The sequence below is a fragment of the Crinia signifera genome, chromosome 1, assembly GCF_055691185.1.
Source record: "Crinia signifera chromosome 1, ASM5569118v1, whole genome shotgun sequence".
NCBI lineage: Eukaryota > Metazoa > Chordata > Amphibia > Anura > Myobatrachidae > Crinia > Crinia signifera.
Genome location: NC_139217.1, coordinates 226,602,234 through 226,629,016, shown reverse-complemented (window position 1 = coordinate 226,629,016; position 26,783 = coordinate 226,602,234). Strand labels below are relative to the sequence as shown.

At 47.0% G+C, this 26,783-nt stretch overlaps 1 protein-coding gene across 1 annotated transcript in view; it reads left to right on the top strand.

The window, feature by feature from the left end:
* MATK (megakaryocyte-associated tyrosine kinase) overlaps window positions 1-18,973 on the top strand; it is a 139,106-nt gene extending 120,133 nt beyond the window's left edge. Inside the window, exons 10-13 of the mRNA XM_083179349.1 lie at window positions 3,562-3,635; window positions 9,475-9,670; window positions 17,991-18,077; window positions 18,549-18,973. Of these exons, the coding sequence (XP_083035475.1) occupies window positions 3,562-3,635; window positions 9,475-9,670; window positions 17,991-18,077; window positions 18,549-18,722 (531 nt within the window). The 3' untranslated portion in view covers window positions 18,723-18,973. The remainder of the gene's footprint in view (window positions 1-3,561; window positions 3,636-9,474; window positions 9,671-17,990; window positions 18,078-18,548) is intronic.
* The last annotated feature ends 7,810 nt before the right edge of the window (window positions 18,974-26,783 follow it).

The following is a 26,783-nucleotide window of genomic DNA, read 5'->3' as shown; positions in this document are numbered from 1 at the left end:
CAGCAGAGTTTGCTATTGCCCTTAAAGGGCCATACCACCTTTTGACTCCCAAGTCAACACAGGCGTCAACTCTCCAGTTTTCTATCAACCGCCCTTGTCGGCTCCCAGGCCTTCAACAGCCGTCTCGGCTCCCAGGCAGTCAACTCCCGTGTCAACTCCCAGGTTCATCAACAAGCTCCTGTTGACTCCCAGGCTGTCAACTTCCCTCCAGCTCCCAGGCCATCTACAGTACCGTGTTGACTCCCAGGTCGTTAACACTCCGTCCGGCTCCTAGGCTGTCTACAGTCCCGTGTCAGCTCCCAGGCCGTCAAACCCTCCGTGTCGACTACCCATCAGCTCCCAAGCCACTGTTATCTCTCCGGCCTCCCAGGCCAGCCAGGGCCGGATTAAGCCTTTGGAGGGCCCGGGGGCACTTTACACAGAGGGTGGATTAATATAAACATAAATATATTTAGAAAATACCACATGAAAAGCCTGTGCTCGTCCCTCTGTACCTTACTCTGTAGAAGTCCTGACAGTGCTGCCTCTAATTAAAAACCCTCCCATGACAAGGCCACTGCTGCTGTCCTCCATGGGCCTGAGAAGCATATGATGAGCTCCACCAAGCAGAGCTCAGCAAAGCCTCTCAGCCTCTGACCTCTTGTGCAAAGTCTCATGGGACTTAGTCAACTCGCTGTAATGCACTGCACACTTGTGCAGACAGTGTGCCTTGGCTCCTGATGCTTTGCACCATTAATCAATGTGACACTCCTGGAGATTTTACTCAGCAAATGCACAAGAGGGTTACCTTAATTGTCCAGACTTGCTATTTCCTACTTCTCATGAGTCTACTCCGGATATAGTTGCATCTAAAAGGTTAATCAGCACCAGCGACTGGGAGAACTGAGAGGAAGAAGACATCTATAAGGTACCTCTGTACACTGTCTGGCCAGACATAAAAACTGGACATTTTAAATCCGTAATATTACATATCATTTTTGTTAATTGAAATTATCAAGGCTAAACCTGCAAGTTCAATGAATACTAACAACTAATGTCGATTCATATGGGACAAAAATGGCCTACTAATAAGCGGATATGAACTAATTGATTCTGCCTTATGCTAACAAATTACATTTATAGTGCATGCTGCTTTTTAACCAGCATTATATGCCCATTTTAGCTACATTTCTTGGGGGGGAGATATATGTAGTCACAACCGGTTGTGCATTTTTTCTTATACTTTGTCTGTATGTTGTATATGATTTTTAGATTATTGTGTCATTTATTGTAGCAAAAGTTATGAATAAATGTCATATTATTGTTGAAACATATTCCTGATATTGCGCAGCTCTGTGCTTCTTTTTAGTATAATGAATTTGTTACACATGACCAGCATTCCTAAGCAGGGATGTGCAGTGAGGTAAATGGCTGAGGTGTCCCTGGCAAGTACCAGAGCCAGATTTGCACAGAATTTATGAGCCATGGGGTACATGTGGGCATTATACACAAATGCAGCAGTAAATACTGCTGGAGATTCGCTGAGTTTTAATATGAGATGTGCAGAAAAGGTAGCCAGGTGAGGCACTGCCTCACCTGCCATAGACTTTTTTTTTTTACTATAAAAATAAGATTTGTTTTATACATTCTTTGTATTTTTGACATACTTTGTAAACTCAAAACTCCGGCGTATATGCTGGCATGACAGAAAAGGCTGTGCCTCACCTGCCTCACCCCACTGTTCCTAAGAATTCCTCCAAATCCTGATTTGGCGTGGATCGCAGAACCAGGACTTTTTTACATGTTAAATAGCCATGATTTCCCAATGGATCGCCAATCATCACTGCCCACTGACCGGCCTAGAAAACAGATTTGTTTAAATGAACTATCATGGGTTGCCAGTTCTCATCTATTGGGATATAATTGAACTTAGTAGGAAATGGAATCCAAGTTTCTAAAGGAATATTGCTATATGAAGTTGTTCATCCCATGTATTATTTTTGAGTGATGTTATTAACTTGTTAAAGCCTTAAGGTGCCCATACATGGTGCGTTTGCACCATGCGATGCGCACTCCCTTGGATATCTCATCGCACAGTACAAAAAATATGTACTGCACATACTTTTTGTACTGCCTTCTGATCGCATCGCATGCAAAATGAGTGTGTTGCAATGCTATACAATCTAGTCCATAACGGGTGCGATCATTGCACCGTGTATGGGCACCTTTAGATAAATTAATATTTAATGTGATGTTTTATAATGTACTGCAATAAAAAGTCATATTGCATGTTGTTAAAAGTAAAGCTTAGTAGTGGGAAGGATGGCATATCTGTGATAAATAATAAAAAAAACAATGAAAGTACATTGAAGGAATAAGTACCTCATGAAAGTTCTTCTACTAACCACCGATCTTCTACTGGTCCCAGGTACATTACAGAGACAAATTGGGGTGCCAGAACATTTTTAGGTTGGGGAGGCAAGATATAATCTCTGTTTGGCTCCACCTAAATTTTAATTTTAGATGTGTGGGCTCCCCCTTTTGGCAATCCCAATCAAAATCGCCAATCGATTGCTTAATCAGGTTTTTAAACATGCTTAATAATCTGGTATTATCTGCAGATCTTTTTTATATGTGTGGGCATTCCCAATTTGTCTTCTTCATCTATTTACATTATGAACAGCAATCGATTGGGCAATTTCCAGATATGAAGATGCAATCTTTAGATGGAAAAATCTGCCGATCACTGAAATAAATCTGTAATGTGTGGGCAAAGTCAGATAGATTGTAAAATCCATTTATCTGGCCAAAATATCCCTATATCTGAAAATCCATAAATTGTGATTGCTGATGTATGGGGCCCATTAAGGATTATTCGGAGAAGGTATGGGTGAAACAGAGAGGGTAAGGGTGATGCGGAGCGGGTAAAGGTAACACAGAGATAGGAGGAAAAAGGAGAGACGGAGATAAAAAGGGAGATAGTTGGTGAGACAGTGAGAGTAAGGGTGACATGGAGAGGGTGAAGGTGTCACGGAGAGGGTGATGGTCACATAGAGATATGGGTAACATGGAGAGGGAAATGGTAATACAGAGATGATAAGGGTGACATGGAGAGGGTAAGGGTGACAGGGAGAGGGAAAGGGTATTTTACAAGTTCTCCCACGACCCCAACCCACACCTCTGCTCCTTACTGCACCCCCTTCTCTCCTCAGCAGCACACACCATCCTTCTTGTGGCCAGCCTGGCTGGGAGTTTCTTGGACAGCCAGCTATCAGCAGCAGCAGTACTGTGACAGGCGTACAGCAGCGGGGATGCAGAGTTGGTAGAGGAGAGCTCTTCCCTGCACTGCATCCTCTGGTGCCTCTCTTGCCGCCACCCCCTTGATACTAATGTTGAGGACAACAGTAGCTGCTGTGAAAAATAGCAGGTGGTGTGACTTGCTACTGGAAGTCATACGGATCCTCGTATTAGCCCTATCTATATTTGCATTGGAATCAGGAATTCAGTGCATCAAGCCCAGAGTCAGTGTATACATATCTCCCTGTAAATCACATTTTCTCTGCTAACTAATATCCATTGCAGGGAAACCTAGTAAACTATCTGCGGACAAGAGGTCGGAGTATGGTGCCTCCCAAGCAGCTTCTGCATTTCTCTTTGTGAGTAGAGACCACAGTTAAAATTTTATACCATATCAAATATATAAACAAAAAAATATGGTACTTGTGTAGTTTCACGGCGCCAGCATGCTACTTCCGGGTGTACGCTCGCCACGAAATATGTCCAAAAAAGTAACTTAACTCCATGCCAACATGGATAGTTCATACCTCCACTATCCATGTTGGCATGGAGTTGATTTTAAATAGCGTGGCGAGCGTAGCGAGCCACCGTGCCCGCAGCGTGGGCAAGTGAAGCGAGCCCCGCAAGGGGACTCAGACGCACGGCGCCATGCTGGCGCCGTGAAACTACACAAGTACCAAAAATATTTGTTTGCATGGTAGCAGCATGTTATTGAAATACTTTATACTAAAGATGTGTTCATGATTGAATAGTAATGTTTTGTATTTGAATGATACCTAAATTTATAGATTTGGTGCATGCCTAACTTCAAGGCTGTTCTTTCTAGACAATTTGGGGGGTATGCAATCTGCCGCCGCTATTTCCGACATGGGAAATAGCGGCAGCTCCCTATTCAATGCCGTCATTAATGACAGCATACATGCGGGATCACGGCAGAATGGGCCCGACTTCAGAAGCTGTTGGGCCCGTTCTGCCGATAACGGCCGGGGATTGTCGTTATCCGGGCCACGCCCCCTTTGCACCCATTGGCAGGCGGGACATTGAATCCCGTCTGTCATTATGCTGTCGATCTGACCGCAAACGGGCCTGGATCACAGCCGTGATCCCACATTGCATACCCCCTTTGTCTCCTAGTGCGAACAAATAAAAATGCCCACACATTATGCTACACACCATAATGCCCATTACACATTATGCCCCACAGGAGAATGCCCATTACACATTATGCCCCACACCGTAATACCCATTACACAATATGCCCCACACCATAATGGCCTTTACACATTTAATGGGCATTATGTACACATGCTGTAGCAAAAAATCAGCATTGCATATATTCAGAATCAGGACCAAAAGAGGCCATGCAATTGAAGTATTTAAATGGCTATTAACATATTTACTGTAAAACATCAGATCCATAGACATATTAATGAATGGTATGTTGAGGCATTATCTTGCTGTGAACGTACCTCAGTCAAAGGAATGTTGTAGTAATAACAAGTACATTTAGATGGAAATAAACACAGTACTTTACATTGTAATCCACAGCTTAATGCCCATAACACATTATGCCCCACATCATTGTGCCCATTACCCATTATGCCCATTATGCCCATTATGCCACACACCGTAATGCCCATTACACATTATGTCCACATAAGTGCCACTTACCTACATGGTAGTTGCCAGAAGTTACATGCTCATTGCCAGCACGGATTTCCCACTTGTTGCCATGTGGGGGGTGATTACGTGCTCATTGCACAGGGGGTATTTCAATCCCCGGTGGAAGGGTTTACATGCTCATTGTCCAGCACCAGGGGGTTACCGGTGCACTGCATGCCCACTGCTTAAATTAAAAAAGATTAAAGCTCCTGGCAGCAGAGAATAGACAGCGGAAGTGAAGGCTTCCCCCTTCCCTCCAGGATTAAGCAGATTGGGCAGCAAAATAGAAGACGAGATAGAATATTGATAAATGTAAGATTATGCATTTTACGTCCAGAAATGTCAAGGTGCAGCAGCAAAAACCAATAAGGTATTAGCATGCATAAAAAGGGGCATAGAGGCAAGGGAATGGTAGTGTAATCATGCCAATGTAAAAAAGCCTTTTTTTTTTACATAATCACCTGGCAGACCCGTTTTTGGAAACTTTTCAAATACATGGTCAAAGCTAGTGCTCCCCAGCTGCAGCATCTGATCCCGGCTCCCCTGTCCACAGCGAGGCATGGACACAAGTTGCCTGGATTACAGGCTGGCTGTCCAGGTATCGGGGGGCTGCCTTGGACCGAGCTGCCCAGGTAGCAGAGGAGGGGGGGACCAGTGTGGGGTCCTAAATACCATTTTAGACCCGTTCAGACCGCAAAAAAATGGGTCTGAAACGGGTAGGACCCTGCTTTTTTACCGTTTCCAAAAAACGTTTTTTGGGGGAAACGGTAAAATCACTCTGCACCTTTCAGACTGCACAGATTACCGTTTTAAAACATTAGAGGGCATTAGAGAAGTGAAACTGAATTTATTAAGGGTTAAGGGTCATTACGTTATGAGGAAAGGCTAGCAAGGTTAGGTATGTTTACGTTAGAAAAAAGACATCTAAAAGGGATATAATCAATATAAACAAATACATACAGTGAACTATCGGGTGATCTGTTTACCATGAGGACTGTACATAGAACATGTGGGGAGCCCCTAAGGTTAGAGAGCGAAGGAAGGATTTCTTTACAGTATGGTTAAGATATGGAATACTCTGCCAGAGAAAGATGTTATCACAGACTCAATGGTTATGTTTAAAAAAAAAAAAGGGCATCGCATCGCATCGCACAGTACAAAAAGCATGTGCTGCACATACTTTTTGTACTGCGTGCGGATCACACTGCATCACATCGCACGCAAATCACATGCAAAATGCACGCGTGCGATCCGATTTGATGCAATAACACTTTGCATTGCATGCTGCTTATCGCAACGTGTATGGGCACCTCTAGTGCGTACACATGGTAAGATATGGCTTCCGATGTTCCCGGTATAGTGAACATTGGAAGCCATATCGCATGCAAATCGCATGCTTTTTAAGGGCTTGCGAGCCCGATGCGCTGCCAATGCGTGCTCCAGTGTGAGCGCAAATCGGCAGCCTGATAGAGAAGGCAGGCAAGACTATATAGTGCAGATCTGCACTATATAGTGTAAATTGTGCCCCTCTAGCATGCCGTACGATTCGAGTCCAGATGCGATCTGATCGCATCGAGACTCGCATCTCACGGCAGGATCTGACTTGTCTACACACCTTTAGACACATTTTTAGCAGAAACAATTATAATGTACTATAGTGAACTAAGAAGTAAATTGAACAGCAATTTGGGGTATTTTGGGATTCTACTTTACAACAGATAGATAGTAACCTCACCCGGGTCCTTTGCACCACAGGAGATTATATATATATATATATATATATATATATATATATATATATATATATATATACATACTGTAGGTTAAACTTGATGGACTAATGTCTTTTTTCATCCTTAACTGTATGTTACTATGTTGTAACATCAACAATTATTTCTGGTGGTAACACTATATAGGGAGACATTTACTAACATGGGAGTTCTATTTCACATTGGACGTTGCTTTGGGCAACCAATCAGAATCTGTTCCTTATTTATTTAGCTTTATTCTAGAAGATAACAGATAGTGGGCCAGATGCGCTAAGCTTCAAAAGTAATAAAATGGCAAATGATAAACAACCAACCAATCAGCTCCTGCCTGACATTTTTCAAACACAGCCTGTGACATGGAAGCTAGGAGGTGATTGGCTGGCTGTTTATCACTCTACATTCTATCACCTTTTTAAGCTTAGTGCATCTGGCCATTGGTGGATTCGGGGGGGGGGGGGGGGCGCAGTACCAGGGCTTTCCAACAAGCCCAGTCCCGTGTCTCTAGCCCCTCGGGAACCGGAGATATCGCCTGGCAAAGCTATAACGTTTTCCACATAGGTTAATATGGGATCCGTTAATTCCCATATGGGACCCGTTAATTCTGACTCCCACCCAGTTCCGACGGCGGCCAGTCCCCCCCCCCCCCCCCCTGGCATCACAGAAGCTCATCTCATTCAATTCCAAATCGCTGGGCCCTAATATGATACCAGGCTGGTCCATATCGGTCAATCGGTTCCAGAGATATTGCGAGTAAACCAATTTTTTAAATTTTTTTATGCAACAAGCATGGAAGCTCTGGCAATGAGCATGGAACCCTTGGCAATGAGCATGTAGATAAGCAGCACTTATGTAGCATCATTTTTAATAGGCATTATGGTGTTTGGCATAATACGTAATGGACATAATGGGGGAAATTTACTAAAGGAAATTTGTAAAAAATAGGTGTATTTTGTATCCAGAGATACACTTATTTTGGTACTCTTTACCTAGCACGGCGCCCGCGATTAGCATCGCGGTCATCGGGGGTAAAAAATCGCAGGCATCGCGGCCATCGCATGCACTAAAAACGGGTGAGACGCGATGCCCGCGATTTCCCATAGGGATCAATGTTAAAAGTGTCAATGGACGCGATTTTTGTGTTCAATGCCTCAATGCCCGCGATTTGTCCATAGAAAACAATGTTAAATGGGCCACAGAGCCCTAATAGTCCCCCTGAAGTCTGAAATGGCCCCCACAATTGTTAACGCCACCCCACGATCAACATGAACCCGAAGCGTGGCGAGCGCAGCGAGCCCGCTAGGGGCGGCGGTACGTGTCCTCCGACCTTTTCATACCCCCACTATCCACGTCGGCGTGGAGTTGAGAATAGAATAGTGTGGCGAGCACAGAGCGCCACCGAGCCCGAAGCGTGGCGAGCGCAGCGAGCCCCGCGAGGGGACGCGGACACCTGTGAAGCCCGCGAAGGGACGCGTTTACCTGTGAAGGTATCCGCGGCCCCTCGCGGGGCGCGCTGCGCTCGCCACGCTTCGGGCTCGGTGGCTCGCTGCGCTCGCCACGCTATTCTATTCTCAACTCCACGCCGACGTGGATAGTGGGGGTATGAAAAGGTCGGAGGACGCGTATGGACCTGTTTCCTATGGACAAATCGTGGGCATTGAGGCATTGAACACTAAAATCGCGTCCATTGACACTTTTAACATTGTTCCCTATGGGAAATCGCGGGCATCGCGGCCATCGCGTCGCACCCGTTTTTTAGTGCATGCGATGGCCGCGATGCCCGCGATGGGCGCCATGCTAGGTAAAGAGTACCCTTATTTTTTACATTTATTATCCCGAAAATACAGCAATTCGTATTCATATTGATAGCACATCAATACGAATACGAATTGCCGTATTTTCGGGATAGTAAATGTCAAAAATAAGTGTATTTCTGGATAGAAATATACCTATTTTTTTTACAAATTTCCTTTAGTAAATTTCCCCCAATGCGTGTAACTTAACGTGTAATTGATATTATGGTGTAAATGTTTAATGCGCACCTTTGGAGTCCCTGTTTATGAAGCGTATTGTGAATTTTGGCTTAATCTGTGTGGCATTATGTGAATTCTGGCTCAACCCGTGTGGCATTATGTGAATTTTGGCTCAATCCGTGTGGCATTATGTGAATTTTGGCTCAATCCATTTGGCATTATGTGGATTTTGGCTCAATCCGTGTGTTAATATGTGTAAGGGGCAAGTATAATGGGGTCTAGTATTTTGTTGCGTAATGTGTAGAAGTTGTATATGGTGTGGTATACTACATTCAAGGACACGCTCCCTGTTGAGTGGCCACACCCCCTTCTCCGGAGCGCGCCTTCGCCGCTGGCACAACTACATCCTTCACTTTTGTCACCATGGTGGGCCTGCGAACTTTAAATGCCAGGGCCTATTTTTAATCCCATTCCCACCCTGTCTCTGTCACTCTTTTAGCATGTACACTGGCACCACTAACACCAATTCCCTCCCCCACCCAAACCCTCTTTTATCATGGTGCCCCCCCAGTCATTTTATCCTGGATCCGCTTCTGCATCTGGCCCAGTAACTTATTGGATACCTATAGCAACATCCCATGTGAAATAGAACTCCTGTCTAAGTAAATATCCCCTGTGACTTTGTTGCATTTTATAAATATACCTTGATGGTCATCTTTTGTGTTTGAAATAGTGTATTTTACTAGTATTATTACTATTATCTATTTAATCTCTTCAGCTTCATTTTATATTCTCAGGGATGTTGCTCAAGGTATGCAGTATCTGGAAGAAAAGCGACTCATCCATCGGGATCTAGCTGCACGGAACATTCTTGTGTCTGAGAATGCAGAGGCCAAAATCAGTGACTTTGGTCTTTCCAAGTCAAAGTTCCTGCCAGAGGACCAAAGCAGACTTCCTATCAAGTGGACTGCTCCTGAAGCACTGCGCCATAATGTGAGGAGCTTAATTGTCTTAATGACAGCACTGGACAGGGGCAAATTCAGAATGTGTGTGTGTGTGTGTGTATAATACATACGCAATCCCATAAGTACCCTAACCCTCTCCCCTTAACCCATAACCCTATGTGTTTGCAGCATAACCCTATCCTTAATGGCTCACCCTCCCACCCACCACCACCTGACCCTAACCCCCTAACAACCCTGCAGCCTAACTCAAACCCCATCCATCGCTATCCCTAAATATGAAAATTACCCCCTTACACACCCACACATGCGCACAGCGTCTATTCCCGCAGCCAGGGGGCTGGGGGAATGGCTAGAGGCTCACAGAGCCTCTGGGTCATGCCCCCATAGCATCAATACGGTGCGTGGCCTCGCGGGTGAGCCGCGAGTATAGGCCACACCCCCGAAATTTTCCAACGCTCCGGCGCGCAGTCCCCTGTCCCTCCTCCGGCTCACGAGAAGTTGGGAGGTATGGGACTGCATATTCCCCCACCCCTATACACACACACACTGTCACAAACTTGGGGTGCACTACCACTCGGGGATTGGCTAGACCTGACACAGGGGCGCGGAGTCTAACCGTGCCGGGGGTTTTCTGCCAGTGACCCCTCCAAGCGGGATATGGGCTTCTGCGGCACCCGACATGTCGGTCGCGGCCCCCTGGTCAGGTTCCCCGTATGAGTGGCGGTAGCTTGTGAAATATGGAATCGTGGTCGTCTAGCCGAGTTGGTATCAGTGCGGGCAAGTAGGAACACAAGGGAAATGCAAAGGAGTATCCAAGGACAGGCCGGATCATACACTGGAAGCACAGTTCGCGGTACACTGGGATAAGGCTGAAGAATAGTCAAACGGCAAGCTGGGTCATACACAGAGTCACTGGATACGGTACCAAAGGATCAGGCAGGAGAATAGTCAGGAACAAGCCGGGGTCAAATATGGTAATCAGGAAACTGGAAATATACTAAGCACAAGGATGTTGGAGCTGGTGTGAACCTATACTCTGGCAGCTTCTGTCTCCCAGAGGCTGCCCTTTATAGGAAGCACAGGGAACCCACAGGTGAACTAATCAATGGGCTGAGCATGCTCAGTTACACTGAACTCTCCTGCAGGAGAGAGTTACCCAGGTGTAACTAATTAGCTGAGCTCAGATCTCACAGCACAGTTCAGCTATACAGAGATTGTCAGCAGCAAGGACTCCTCCAGGTGCTGTAATTAGCAAAGCTCAGGCCACACAGAACTTCCTTGCAGCATGGAGCAGGCTGAACAGACTGGAGAAGCCACAAACCAGGTAAGAAACAATACAATAACTGAATGTTGTGACATTACCCTCCCCTCTAGGGGTGGGCTCCGAACACCCCACATGGATACTTTCAAGGTCGTCTGCGGTGCTTCGTCTTTTTGGAAGATCGTTTGGATTTGGTTGATTGAGATGTGGCCTTTGGTTCTACAAAACGGGCAGTAGAGAATATTTGACGTCCCAACAAAGCAGTGACATCATGATCTGAACCACACTCTGAACTTGAATCCTTGTCCATGATCAGTGTAGGGAGTTCATGAGGATCCACCACCAACTTGGAAGAACCTACACATATAACTCCACCTCTTAAATTCAAGGAATCGGGTCTCAAAAAATTTTTGGGAGATGCTCTGGGAATTTTAGAATGTAGTCTAGCTGACTCACCACTCTGACTGACCTCAGGTGCGGCAAGGATAGACCTCTCACCAGGAGTCTTGGGTCCAAATCTTTCAATCACAGCCCTGGAAAAAGAAATTAGGTCTTTTAGCCTGGGATCATGAGTCTCAATGAGTGGACTAACCCACTCCATGGCTTCTCCCTTGAATGACAAGACTAAGTACTTGACAATGTTTGCCAAATTAACCCCAGAGGATGGATCAGAGTTCATAGCATCTAAATAATAGTCTGCTAGGGCTTGGAAATGGGTGAGATCTCCATCAAACTGGACGAACCGAGGCTCTTTAGATGGATCTAATTGAACTGGATTCCCCTGAAGAATGGACTGGGAGGACAGTTCGGGTAGGGTATGGACTTCCAGCACGGCAGGTAAAGACCCGGAGACCTTGGAGGCAGGCCCGTAGGCCGTGGAGACTGGCCCGGAGGCCGTGGAAACTGGCCCGGAGGCCGTGGAAACTGGCCCGGAGGCTGTGGAGACTGGCCCGGAGGCTGTGGAGACTGGCCCGGAGGCAAGGGCAGATGGATCTCTACTGGGAGTGACACACTCGGAACTCCCGTCTGGAGTGAAGGACTCGGAACCCCCATCTGGGGTGATTAACTCGGAACCCCCATCTGGGGTGATTAACTCGGAATCCCCATCTGGGGTGATTAACTGGGGACACCCTTCTTGGGTGCTTAACACGGAACCCCCTCCTGGGGTAACGGACTCGGAACCCCCACCTGGGGTGACGGACTCGGAACCCCCACTTGGGGTGACAGACTCGGAACCCCCACTTGGGGTGACAGACTCGGAACCCCCACTTGGGGTGACAGACTCGGAACCCCCACTTGGGGTGACAGACTCGGAACCCCCACTTGGGGTGACAGACTCGGAACCCCCACTTGGGGTGACAGACTCGGAACCCCCACTTGGGGTGACAGACTCGGAACCCCCACTTGGGGTGACAGACTCGGAACCCCCACTTGGGGTGACAGACTCGGAACCCCCACTTGGGGTGACAGACTCGGAACCCCCACTTGGGGTGACAGACTCGGAACCCCCACTTGGGGTGATAGATTTGGAACCCCTACTTGGGGTGACATACAGAGCCCCTTCTTGAGGCAAAGTGCTCGGTGGCCCTACTTGGGAAGCCACACTCAGAGACTCCTCTTTGGGTGTGACGTCCAGAGGGTCCTTTTGGGGTGCAACACTCGGAGATTCCTCTTTGGGTAATGAATTCAGAAGCCCTTTTTGGGGTACCACCTTCAGAGACACCTCTTGGGGTGCAGTGCTCAGGAAACTCACCTGGGGCGCAATGCTCAGAGACCCTGTTTGGGGTGTGGTACTCTGAGACCCTGCTTGGAGCCTGACAGTCTGAGACCCCTCCTGGTGCACGACACTCTGAACCCCTTTCTGTGGCTTGAAGCTTTGAGAACCCTCCTGGGAAATTACCCTCCGAGACCTCTTCTGAGGTGAAGTACTCTGTATCCCTTCTTGGGACTCACTATTCTGAGATTCCTCTAGGAACTCGACGCTGTGAGGATCCACTTGGGGTGTAGTACTTTGATGCCCCTTCTGGAACACAACACTTGGAAACCCTTCTTGGGGCAAAATGCTTGGGAATACCCCCGTTGGGGTTGGAGACTTTGGGCATCTGGATGTGTGCAGACCCCCACTTGGGGCTGGGACCGACAGGATCTCCTCTTGTGGCTTGCCCAAAATTTTACTGTCTTTATGTAAAACGATCTTAGTTCTGGGACCCCAGTGATAACCACGGAACTTTTCCGGAGTGAGCGTAGAAGCAGTACTCTTAATCCTGGCCTCACGGAGGGAACAATCCTGGATAAAATGGTTCTGGGCTCCACAATAGAAGCACAAGTTCAAGGAGTTCTTTCTGTGACAAACCACTAGCGGACTCCATATTCCAGTTGGGCCAGAGTATTCTGTCACAAACTTGGGGTGCACTACCACTCGGGGATTGGCTAGACCTGACACAGGGGCGCGGAGTCTAACCGTGCCGGGGGTTTTCTGCCAGTGACCCCTCCAAGCGGGATATGGGCTTCTGCGGCACCCGACACGTCGGTCGCGGCCCCCTGGTCAGGTTCCCCATATGAGTGGCGGTAGCTTGTGAAATATGGAATCGTGGTCGTCTAGCCGAGTTGGTATCAGTGCGGGCAAGTAGGAACACAAGGGAAATGCAAAGGAGTATCCAAGGACAGGCCGGATCATACACTGGAAGCACAGTTCGCGGTACACTGGGATAAGGCTGAAGAATAGTCAAACGGCAAGCTGGGTCATACTCGGAGTCACTGGATACGGTACCAAAGGATCAGGCAGGAGAATAGTCAGGAACAAGCCGGGGTCAAATATGGTAATCAGGAAACTGGAAATATACTAAGCACAAGGACGCTGGAGCTGGTGTGAACCTATACTCTGGCAGCTTCTGTCTCCCAGAGGCTGCCCTTTATAGGAAGCACAGGGAACCCACAGGTGAACTAATCAATGGGCTGAGCATGCTCAGTTACACTGAACTCTCCTGCAGGAGAGAGTTACCCAGGTGTAACTAATTAGCTGAGCTCAGATCTCACAGCACAGTTCAGCTATACAGAGATTGTCAGCAGCAAGGACTCCTCCAGGTGCTGTAATTAGCAAAGCTCAGGCCACACAGAACTTCCTTGCAGCATGGAGCAGGCTGAACAGACTGGAGAAGCCACAAACCAGGTAAGAAACAATACAATAACTGAATGTTGTGACACACACATTTGCACTCCAGCTAGAGACTGTCACTTCCTACATAGACTCAGACTGTACCCTCCCTCACACAAACACTTGGACTGCAGTCCCTACACCACATATACACACTAACTGAAGACTGTCACTTTCCCAACACTCTTGTACTGTAAATTACACTACTATACACAAACATACACAAATTTGTACAGCTGGATCACTCCCCCTCCCCACACAAAATCACACTGCAGACTGTCTCCCCCTACACATACAAACTTGGATCACTCCTGCCCACACACAGGCTACTAGTAGTAGTAAGTAAGTAAGTTTAATTTATATAGCGCAATTTCTCCAACAGGACTCAAGGCGCTTTACAGACATTAAAAACAATGCACATAATCAGGGCTATTTTTTCAGCAGGCTCCAGCAGGAACTGAGGCCCTTATTCTAGTTCACTCTTTCTGACAAAATATTTCTTAGATGGACAAAACCATGTGCACTGCAGGTGAGGCAGGTGCAAAAACCCCACCCAAATCTAATTATCTCTGCACAAGTAACACCTGCCTCACCTGCAGTGCACATGGTTTTGTCCATCTAAGAAATATTTTGTCAGAAAGAGTAAACTAGAATAAGGGCCTCAGTTCCTGCTGGAGCCTGCTGAAAAATAGCCCTGCACATAATACAGAGGATGTTGGTGGTACAGTAACAGACAAGTCACAGACAAAAGAAACCCAGTAAGCATAATGCAGGAGTGGTGCAGCATTTTGGATAACTTCCATGGGTTGTGTACTCCACCCTGACAAGGTACCAGGTGAGACAGCCCTTTTAGGCGCTCTGCGTAGGATTACCCAGGGTGGCATTTATTACCCCTAAAAGAAATTACCCAAAATGGGTGATTTCAATGTACTGTATACTCATGTCCCATCCACAAGTGCACCAGATGAGGCAGCCATGGTGGGCGCACTACGAAGGAGGCGAGCCATACAAGGACCCAATGCACATATTGGAAAGCAAATACTTGTGTAGTAGTATGATAAACCCTGCACAGAAACAGCCACGTGACCCACATCCTGCCCGCAGAAATACCCTCTGAGGCAACCAGCTTGGTGCACTGCATAGGTCAGAGCTAGCAGGGTGTGCAATCTGCGGAGGTATACATTACAGGAAAGGCACATGGTGGGGTAGATGCATGCTGCAGGGGGGGGGGGGGGGAGAAAAAATTTGAACACACCTTTGCAGGGGACCGGCACCTTTACAAGGGACTGATGGGGAATGTACACACATTCTGACTTTAATTAGATGTCCCACCACATTGCCCGACCCACCGCTGACTGTGACTCCTCTGTGCAGTACTTAGAGGAGGGAAGACTGGACAGCAGCCCCAGGACCGGCGACAGGGGGGGTCAAGGGGGACATGTGTGATGGGCCTCGGCGATCTGAAGGGCCCCAGAGCCCAGCCACGGCCTGTCTGTAAGCTGTATAGCTTTTATGTGTGTATTGTGTATCCCCACGGCCAAGCCGTCTACTGTGCGCCTTGCCCCTGCCTGTATCTGCGTGCCTTTTTGCAGCGCCATGTCTCTCCTGCGTGTGTCCTCTGTCCGCTTACAGTGCTGCAGCCGCTCAGCACTTGGAGGCTGAGTTGGCTGTCTCCTGTGTGCACTGCGCATGGGCCACAGACAGCCTTACCCGCGTACTGAGCATGTGTGTCACCCTGGTGCTCTGCTCCGCGCTTTGTGGCTACCTCCTGCCCTGCCTTCTCGATCTTGTCGCAGCAGCCAACAGCAGGGCCGGCTATTGTGCGTGCCACCCCTCCCCTGTCTTTTTTTCCGTCTGTCTTCCCAGCCTTACTGCAGCACACCACCGGGTCTCTCCAACAGTTTGACTCGTGTAACTCCGCCCAATCACCCAGCAAGCACTGTTGCTCGTTGCTGTGCAGGGAGGATGGGGGATCTTCCGGCAGCGCAACCTGGGCCCCGATAGCAAGTGGGTGGAGTTGGACTGCAGCTGCTGCTTGAGGAGAAGCTCATGATGATACTGCTTGGAGGTGGTCTTGGCTCATCCCTAGTACCAGAGCTGCAAAATGCGGTGGTCAGTAGTGCATGGGTTGATGTTGCTGTACATGATGGGGCACCAGGGTGTGTCCCCTCATTGTGGGGGTGGGGGTTGGTTGTTCTCAGTGATGGGTAGCCTAACCCCCACCTGACAGATAACCCTACTCCCCAGAGCCCCCTTAGCCTTCCTTGTGCCACCATTAGCTGTTTCTGTGCCCCAATTAGCTGTTTCTGTGCCCACTTCACCCCTCCTTGTGCCCCCCGCAACCTACCATTCTCTGTCCCCACCTTATCTCTTCCTTTTCCCCTCTCAATTCACCATCAACTCATTACTGTTACTGACTGCTGCTGGGCCCCAAACCCTGTGCTGCAGCAATCATTAAAAATAACTATGGCCCTTATTCTGGTTGGTGCGGATATGTCCGCATGCGTTCGTTCCGCCGATGTTTTGTGTCTGCGCATGTGCAGAGGCATATCTGCGCATGTGTGAAAGGGACATATGTCCAAATTCCGCATGAATTGTTTACACTACGAACAGGTGGAGGAGAGGGGCGTGAAGGGCTGTTTGGCCTCATTAACATATGCATACGCCCCGCATTTCATGGGCGTTCCCATGAAAACGCTGGGCGTACGTATGGTAATGCGGCCGTGACGCACGTGTAGGGGGCGGACATATGACATTGCCGGATGTCAGCTGCCCGCCCAGATCCCTGCTTTTGCACGGAGAAATGCCTGAGTGGTCTGAGCTCGCGGGAGCTGCCTGACCGCTCGGTCCTGCATTCGATGGTATGCGACCATCGAATGATGGGGGAGGTTCCCTTGAGATGGAGGAGGTGTATACATGAGAAATCCACTCGTGCTCCGTGCGGTCAGCGGCTTACCGCATTCGGACGGAGTGAGCGATCCATACGGAAGGCGGGGTTTAGGACGCACGGTCCTGGCCGCATATTCGGCTCCGGCCACACAGACCAGAATAAGGCCCTATATGTTTTGAGAGGGTGTAGTGAGATTGCTTTTGGGACTCCCCCTAATCTATCAGGCCCTATAGCAGCTGCACACTCATAGTTAGAGGGTCCAGGCACTTCTCTGTCCATATGTGCCCCCTCCCATCCATCTATCTATGCCACCTTCTGTCCATCTACATACCCATATAATGTCTTTTTATCGCCCAGCATAGAAGCTGCAGATCACTGCGGATCCAGAGGCGCCATAACAGTAAGGGAAAGTTAGCGTGCACTCTCTGTACCACCACTATACAAAACCCGGCTACTGCAACAAATAAAAAATAGCTGTAAAGCCCCATACACACTGGGCGATTTCAGCCATAAACGCCAGGGATATGGTCGCTGTGCAACCATATCCACGTGTATAGGGGGAAACTGTCCCCATGAGCATGCTCCTGCGACCAGTGCTTCCACCAGCAGAGTCTCATTTTTATCAGCAACCATCTCTGGTGGCTGTTGAAATTGGGAAACTGAGCAATATATTGCTCAGAGATCTAGTACTCTGTGTGTATGGAGCTTAACATTACAATCTCTTTGATTTATTTATTTACATTTTTATTGGTATTGCATGTTTATTTTGAGCACTGTTAGACTGGGGGCCCCAGAAATATTAGTGTACAGGGCCCCAAGATTTTTGTTGCCGGCCCTGAGCAGTCCTGCAATCACAGCTGCTGGAGAGGTGCTGTTGCTGTTTTATATGTGCAACAGCTCCCCCTATCATCCTCTTATACTGCAGGAAGAGCTCTGACTGACAATCCTGCATAGTCATTTTAGTTTTGTAAACTATAAACTATCTAAAAACATATTAACTTTAATTTAAATATTTATTATTATTATTATTATTAAATTCCCAGAAATTCTCATCTCGGTCAGATGTGTGGAGTTTTGGGATTCTGTTATGGGAAATTTATTCCTATGGACGAGCACCATATCCCAAAATGGTAAGAGCGGATTTCCATGTATCATTTCAAAATGTACATACTGTATCTCTTTTGTAAATACACTCTGGGGGAAATTTACTAAGATGTGTATTCTATTTCACATGTGATGTTGCTATGGGCAACCAATCAGGATCTACTTATTTATTTAGCTCCCTCTAGAAGATAATAGACAGGATCTGATTGGTTGCCCAAAGCAACATCACGGGTGAAATGTAATAGGATGAGAGATTTCAGAAAGTGAGAGATTTGGTCAGAAATCTCCAGTTTTTTTAAAGTGTCAATCATTTATCCTGCACAACCAGTTTGATTTTGAAGTGTAAATGATTGCCGCTTTAAAAAAACTGGATACTTCTGACCAAATCTCTCACTTTCTGAATATCTCATCCTATTAAATTTCATCCCACATGTGAAGTAGAATACACATCTTAGTAAATTTCCCTCTCTATGTCATCTCCCGATCCTTTTTTGCAGTCTGTGAAAGAGGTGGTTGATGGGGTGCAGAATGGTTATCGCATGGAGAGCCCTGAAAATTGTCCTCTTGATATATACACATTAATGAGAAACTGCTGGGAGGAAGATCCAGGAAAACGTCCTCCATTCAAAAAACTGAAAGAAAAATTGGAGAAGATAATAACTGCAGAGTAGAAATGTCTTTCTATTTGTCATTGTAATATGCTCAGCTATACTAAAAATACCTGTAGATACAGTAGATCAGACAATTTTTTTCTTTGAAGAACTTCATACTATATAACCATTTATATATTAAATACAATTTTATTATGTAACCCTTAGTTCACTTGCTTAGCTAATATCTTGTGCCTTCACCCAAGCTTTTGTTATAAAGACCCTATGGGTAACTAAATTACGTTAGTTAGGGATAATCTCTAATGATAATTTTAATATTATTAATAATAATTATTAATTTAGAAGAAAAAAGATTTCATTCAGCTAGTAGAAAGAATTTCTTTACGGTCAGAACAGTCAAACTCTGGAACTCTCTAACCAGAGAGGTGGTAACGGCTGGCTCATTAAATGCATTCAAGGCAAAGTTGGACAAACATTTACTGGAGAAAAACATCCATGGGTACAAATAAGAAATATAATTTGTCTGTAAAATACCAGAACCTACCAAATCAGCAATGGATATCTATACCAGGTTGAACTAGATGGACGCAAGTCTTTTTTCAGCCTTACCTACTATGTAACTATGTAACTATGTAATAGATTAATGCAGGGGTTCTCAAACTATTTTGCTCTGGGACCCCATTAGACAATAAAAATAATGACAGGACCCCAGCAAGTTACTACAGAAGGTCTTCACATCACATGTGTAGTCAGCAGACAGCACATACATGGCAGCATTGTGGAAGCACAAACTGATGTGAGAAGTCTAAAATAACAGACTTCTCAACAGATCTTTCAGTGACTTTGAATCACTGACTGAGATTAGAAAAGTCATTAGCCTGATGGTCAGCAACATGGAGTCACGACCCCATGCTGAGAAGGTCGGGACCCACTTTGGGGTCAGGACCCACAGTTTGAGAACCACTGGATTAATGGATAATATAAAAATTAGTCATGCAATCCATATTAGTTTTCAACACCAGTTATAAAGAAAACATGTCTATTTATTATTTACAATATGTTAACAACACTTAAGATATATTAGCATGCGATAACAATTATTATACCAAAGTGAAATAGAAGGTATTGCAGCGCTCATAAACATAGGCAAATCTAAAAATATGGTAATGGATGATCCCAGACTAGAGACAATGGATTTGCGTGCAGTGAAGCCGCGTGCGGAAAAAAATAAGGGGCGTGGCCTAAAAGGGTTGTGGCATCATTTCAGGGGTGTGGATTAACAGGGGCAAGTCACTTCTCCATTTTTTCACCGCTGTGGGGGTGTGTGCCATGTCGGGACAGGCCGATCACGTAGTGCACACACGTGACCGGCGCACAGCTGACAGATGAGGACGGACCAGCACGGCGGCTGCCCGTGGCTCCCAGCTCAAACAAAGATCTCCGGTAGCAAGGTAACCGCTGGACACGTCCAGCGGACCCCTATTTTTGAATACCTACATTCTTAGATCTTGTCTGCTATTTAAGCTCATATTAACTACTCAATACCGGAGGCCTGGGAGACTGGGGATTACCCCAATACCCGCCTGCACTTCTGGTCATACCTGTCTAGGAAAGAGAATCTTAATTGTTGATGAAATATTTTTTTCATTCCCTATTTTTTCATTTTTTTACTTTATCATCCTTTGTGTGATTCCTATGCACGTGACCAATGATTATTATTCCCAAATTCATTACCAACACAGTGGTAGAAACTATGGGATGTATGAGGATCACAACAGGTCCAGGTGCATAAAATCACTCTCTCTTTCCACAGCCCCCAGACATTAAAAGTCTGACAGACACTACACACCATAATTTTTGCACAGCGCTGTAAGGAGCAGAAATATAAAATCATGGTTCATAATTTTTTATAATGATATCAATAATAAAAGCTATATTTTAACTGAAGCAATAAAAGCCATTTTGCTGTCTGTGAGATAAGAGTGCCCCCACCAAGAGTATATCTTTCTTTCTCCTTTCCTCCCTTGGAATCTGTGTTGATACAGTATGTGCCATGTCCACAGATTCATTGGGATGCCCAGTGCACAGCAATGGCTTCTATTTTTTAAAAAAAGGTACTTGTTTCCTAGCACGGCCACAATCACGGGCATCGTGTACCTTAAAGTTAAGGTACACGATGCCCGCGATGGACCCGATTTCCTTTGAAATCAGGTCCATTTTGCCGGCAAAGGCAAAATCGGGGGCATCGCGTCGGTCGTGTGCATTAACATGGCCCCCGACGCGACCGACGCGATGCCCGCGATTTTGCCATAGGCTTCAATGTTAAAATATTTTTAACATTGAAATCGGGAGCATCGCGTCGGTCTTGTGCCATTATAATGGCACAAGATGAGATGGACTTGATTAAGTCCATCTTACATAGGGAACAATGTGAAATGGGCCAATATGACCCATTTCACATTGTATATGGCCCCGTCATGGGTTACGCAACCCTATTGTGAGCGTCACCCCACGATTGACGCCAACCCGAAGTGTGGCGAGCGCAGCGAGCCCGCGAGGGGCGGCAGTGCGTGTCCTCCGACCTTTTCATAACCCTACTATCCACGTCGGCGTGGACTTGCGAATATAAAGTGTGGCGAGCGCAGCGAGCCCCTTGAGGGGACGCATATACCTGTGAAGTTATACGCGTCCCCTCGCGGGGCGCGCTGCGCTCACAACGCTTCGGGCTCGGTGGCTCGCTGCGCTCGCCACACTTTATATTCTCAATTCCTCGCCGATGTGGATAGTAGGGGTATGAAAAGGTCGGAGGACGCGCACCGCCGCCGCTCGCCACGCTTCGGGTTGGCGTCAATCGTGGGGTGGCATTGAGGGGGTAAAATTGGGGGTTTGGGGAATACTTTACATTGAATCCAATGTAAAATAGGGTCCCAGGGGCCCTATTCACATTTGATTCAATGTAAAAATCGGGTCAATCGCATCGCATGCGATTTGGTCGCATGCGATGTGACCGACGAGATTTTTCCGACACGATCACCCCGATGCAAATCGGTGTGGCCGTGCTAGGAAACAAGTACCAAAAAAAATGCTGTAATCTTTCCCAGTGCCCTGCCGCAGGACACTGAGAAAGATTACAGCATTATTTTTTTTTTTTTATAAAAGCCATTGCTGTGACCTGCAGTGGCAGAAGAAAACTCGGTACTTGTTTGCTAGCACGGCGCCACCGATTTTAATTGTATGAAATCGGGTCGCAAACATCGGGTCGATCGCATCGCATGCGACCGACTCGATTTTTACATTGGAACCAATGTTAAATGGTCCCTGAGACCCAATTTTACATTGGCCCCAATGTTAAATGGCCCCCAGACCCCATTTTTCATTGTATGCCCCCCCATTGTTAACACCATGATCAACGTAAACCTGAAGCATGGCGAGCGCAGCATGCGTCCATTGACCTTTTCATACCCCCACTATCCACGTCGGCGTGGAGTTGATTTTATATAGTGTGGCGGGCTCAGCGAGCCACCGAGCCCGAAACGTGGTGAGCACAGCGAGCCCCGTGAGGGGACGCGCATTACTTCAGACATATGCTGCGCTCGTCACACTATATAAAATCAACTCCACGCCGACGTAGATAGTGGGGGTATGAAAAGGTCGGAGGACGCGTACCGCTGCCCCTCGTGGGCTCGCTGTGCTCCGCACGCTTCGGGTTCACGTTGACCGTGGCATGTCGTTAACAATGTGGGGGCATTTGACATAATTCACCATCAGGGTGGGTTTACAATAAAAAATCGGGTCTGGGGGCCATTAAACATTGGGTCCAATGTAAAATCGGGTCTCAGGGACCCTTTTTACATTGGTTTCAATGTAAAGTGCATTAAAAACGTGTTTAAAGCCCGAAAATTGGGTCGGTCGGGTCCCATCGCATACCTTAAGTTAAGGTATGCGATGGGACCTGACGGGCGCCGGGCTAGGAAACAAGTACCGAAAACTCTGACACAAGGAACGTGGCCAAATTTCACATTCTGACACAGGGAATGAGCCAAAATTCACATTCTGACACAGGAAATTAGCCCAAAATTCCCATTCTGATGCACAGGGAATGTGACCGAAATTCACATTCTGACACAGGGAATGAGCAAAAAAATATACATTTTGACACACAGAATGAGCCGAAATTCATATTCCGACACACAGTATGAGCCAAAATTCACATTCCGACACAGCGAATGAGCCGAAATTCACATTGGGACACACAGGGAATGTGCCACGAAATTCACATTTTGACACACGGAATGAGCAAAAAAAAAATCACATTCTGACACAGGGAATGAGCCGAAATTCATGTTCTGACACAGGGAATTCTGTTATGCAAATAGCGCTAATGGGAAAGATGGTGGCCGGGTGGCGGTAGCTAGGAGCCCAAAGCGGTGAAGCACTATTTGTCGGCGGGGGCGGGAAGCGCTGTTGAATTTGAAAAGACTGGCCGGATGCTGATTGGCTGAATTCTGCTAATGGGAAAGATGGCGGCCGGGTGAAGGGGATCAGGGCGGCGGCGACAATAGCTAGGAGCCCGAACCGGCGAAGCACTATTTGTCGGCAGGGGGCGATAAGCGCTGTTGAATTTGAAAAGACTGGCTGGATGCTGATTGGCTGAATTCAGCCAATCAGCGTTAGGCCAGTCTTTTTAAATGCAGCAGAGCTTCCCGCCCCCCGCCGGCAAATAGTGCTTCGCCGCTTCGGGCTCCTAGCTACTGTCGCCGCCGCCCTGACCCCCCCTGCCCGGATCCCCCAGTGAGGGTGATCTGATCCCCGGCACCCGGACCCCCAAAACTAATTCAATGGTAGGTAGGAGGCGAAGCGCTATTTGCCGGCGGGGTGGGAAGTGCTGCTGCACTTGAAAAGACTGGCTGGATGCTGATTGGTTGAATTCAGCCAATCAGCGTCTGCCCAGTCTTTTCAAATGGAACAGCGCTCCCCACCCCGCCGGCAAATAGCGCTTCGCCGATTCAGGCTTCTAGCTACCGCCGCCGCCCACTTGTGCAGTGATCAGCACCATTAATCACTGTCACATTGGCAGATAGGTGAAGCTGCAGCACTACCCCCCCCCCCAGGGGGCCCCTAGCTAGAGGGGGCCCAGGGGTACTGAGGGGAGCATCATGAGGGGCTACTTGTTTGGGGGCAGGGGCCCTGATGTGCAATGCCATTTTTTTCAGGCATTGCACTGCGAAGGGCGGGACTAAAATAACACACTTCGCGTAAATTCACCCACGGGCCCACACAGAGGGGGGGGGGGTGCGGGAGCCTGGCAGCTCCCCAGGAGGGTTGCCCCCCTTTCCGGGGGTCAGGAGGGGGACCTGATTTATGGGACTCTCCAGGCCATCGCATGAGGGTAGACAACCCTGCTTTAAAGTTTTTTGTACATGTGTGATGGTAGTGATTTCTATATCAATACATCATACTGTATGTACAATCATGGGGCTGAGTGTTTTTCACCTGATTTAGTGATTTTCCCCAGGGTGGATGGCTTTCCATAGCCGGACGCTATAGATGCTTCTTTTTAACATCTATTACAATGCAAGACCATGTGTTTTGGTCTATGTGCCCTTTAAGGGACAAACCCACGTGGTGGGGGACACCATCGCTTAATCCAACTGTTTAGTAGAGCTGTCCCAAACTCATCACTTGATCCAACTGGTTATTGAGGTCAAAAATATCAAGAAGACAAGGGATCAGGAGCACCTAGCACAGATCAAGTCAAGTTTGGTGGAGTAGTGAGGCCCCTGTGTACTGTTTATGCTGTTATAGGTGTCTGTCTTGATACAGCAAGAGGCAGTGTGGGCAGTGAATTCACTTGGTGTCAACTGGAGCACTACAGTTCTGGAAGACCTGATGGCCCAGCTATTAAAAGTACTATGGCCCTTATTCTAGTTGATTCGGACGGATGCTTATTTCGGACAGGAATCGAGTGATCGCTCACACTGTCCCAATGCGGTAAGACACCAAGCGTACGGACCGCGAGTGGATGTTTCATGTGAACACCTCCTACATCTGTGGGAACCTCCCCCATTCTCTGACATTTTTCCGTATGAAAGCAGGGATATGGGCGGGCAGGTGACATCCGGCTACGATAGTTGTCTCCCCCCACACGTGCATCACGGCGGCATTACCATACGTATGCCCAGAGTTGTCATGGGAGTGCCCATGAACCGTGGGGCGTACACATATGGTAATGAGCCCAAACAGCCCTGCACACCCCTCTCCACCCCCTGCTTGGATGGTTCCATACGATCATTTTCTGCACGGACCTCACTCCGTGTTCAGACATGCGAGGCGTTCGCATATGCGCAGATACGCCTCTGCACATGCGCAAACATCGGCCGTCCGACCGCACACTGAGCCATCCGACTCAATCAGAATAAGGGCCTATGTGTCTACAGGGCACTGAAGAGTATGAGATTGTCTTCTCACCATAACAGGAAGGGAAACAAGGAGTGCAAGTAGTGGCAGCGGTACTTATGTAATATCTGGGCTCCCATTTTTCTTATGAGACCGCGGCCACTCGCCACGCTTCGGGTACGGTGGCTCGCTACGCTCGCCACACTATATAAAATCAACTCCATGTGTAGTTGGATAGTAGGTTTATGAAAAAATGGGGTGCATTTAACATGGGAGCCCAGATAATACATAAGTACCATGGCAGCAGTTTCCCCAAAGCTGCCACATGCTACGTATATAAGGTAGCAGTGGTAATCAGTTCTTGGTGTCATACTGTATGTATAGGTACTATAAGTATTGGCAGCAGGGCCAGTGTAAGACTTCTCGACACCCTGGGCAAAACTCAACCTACTGCCCCACCAACCCCACAATGCCAACAGTACCCACTTTGTAGCCCCTCAAGTGAAGCGTGGAGGTGTCATCTTAGAATTCCATCAAAGGTCACCTGCATTTAGTACAAGGATGTCTTCATCATAGACATCCCTAATTTTGTTATAGGAAGATTAAATTTAAACCTGGAGAACCCAGCATCCTATGCAGTTGCCTAACTCTGCCTAATGATAGAGCCATCCCTAATTGGCAGCAGCCCATATACACCATAAGGGATGGCATTTTGGACAGAAGTACTGTAATATCTCAAATAGGTGCTGCAGTGCTTATTATGGCAGTCAAGGGATACTGTCAAGCCTGCACATTCTGCCAATGGACTGTTCATGAACCCAATAACCGAGGTTCCTGGGTACTTCTTCAGAGCTCCATTAAGGAGGCAGGCATCAACAGAAGCACATGGATGGCAATATATAGTTTATGATACCTGAGCTACCACATATATATATATATATATATATATATATATATTTTTTTTTTTATAAAGTTGATTTTTATTGACAAAAATGATTTTGGTACAGCGTGATCATTTCTGCGCAAATTTTGAGAATACATATATATCGAGGTTACAGATGTGAGGGCATATCAAAACCAAGATTAACTTACTCGTGTAGTACATTGCTAGAAGAGATGAGCTTATTACAACCATAAAATACGTATTGAGCAAAGATAAAGAAATATGTGTAGCTGAGAGGCAATTGCCACCATACCACACTTTGGTACAGTATGGAAAAATATGCACGTGCACTTATATATATCATTGCAGTTTTCTTTTCTCCCCCCTCCCCCCACACAAAAAACAAACAAACAAAACATTAGAGAATTAACATTATCATTATCACCCCCACCCTCCCCTTCCCTTACCAGTCCCCAATATTAATTTTAATACTATAACCAATTGGATGTCTTGATGCATTGAACTCAGATGTGCCACCCAACTATTTGTCATATCCCGAGTGCCTATTATTGCCTACTTTCATAAGCCTCTGGTTGCTTGTTAAGATATGGTCTGCACTCCTAAACCGCTCCCTCTCATGGAAAATAAGTAGATTCCATCCACTTAACCCAAATCTTTTCAAATTTAACACTGGCCTTTCTGCTCATGTAGACATATTGTTAATGATCGATTGTGGAATTGATCAAAGCCTGTAGGATGGAGAATTCGGGGCCGGTGAAGGCCATCCAGGAGCAGGCAATAATGACCTTAGCCAGTGCACACACATTTATAACGTACTGTAA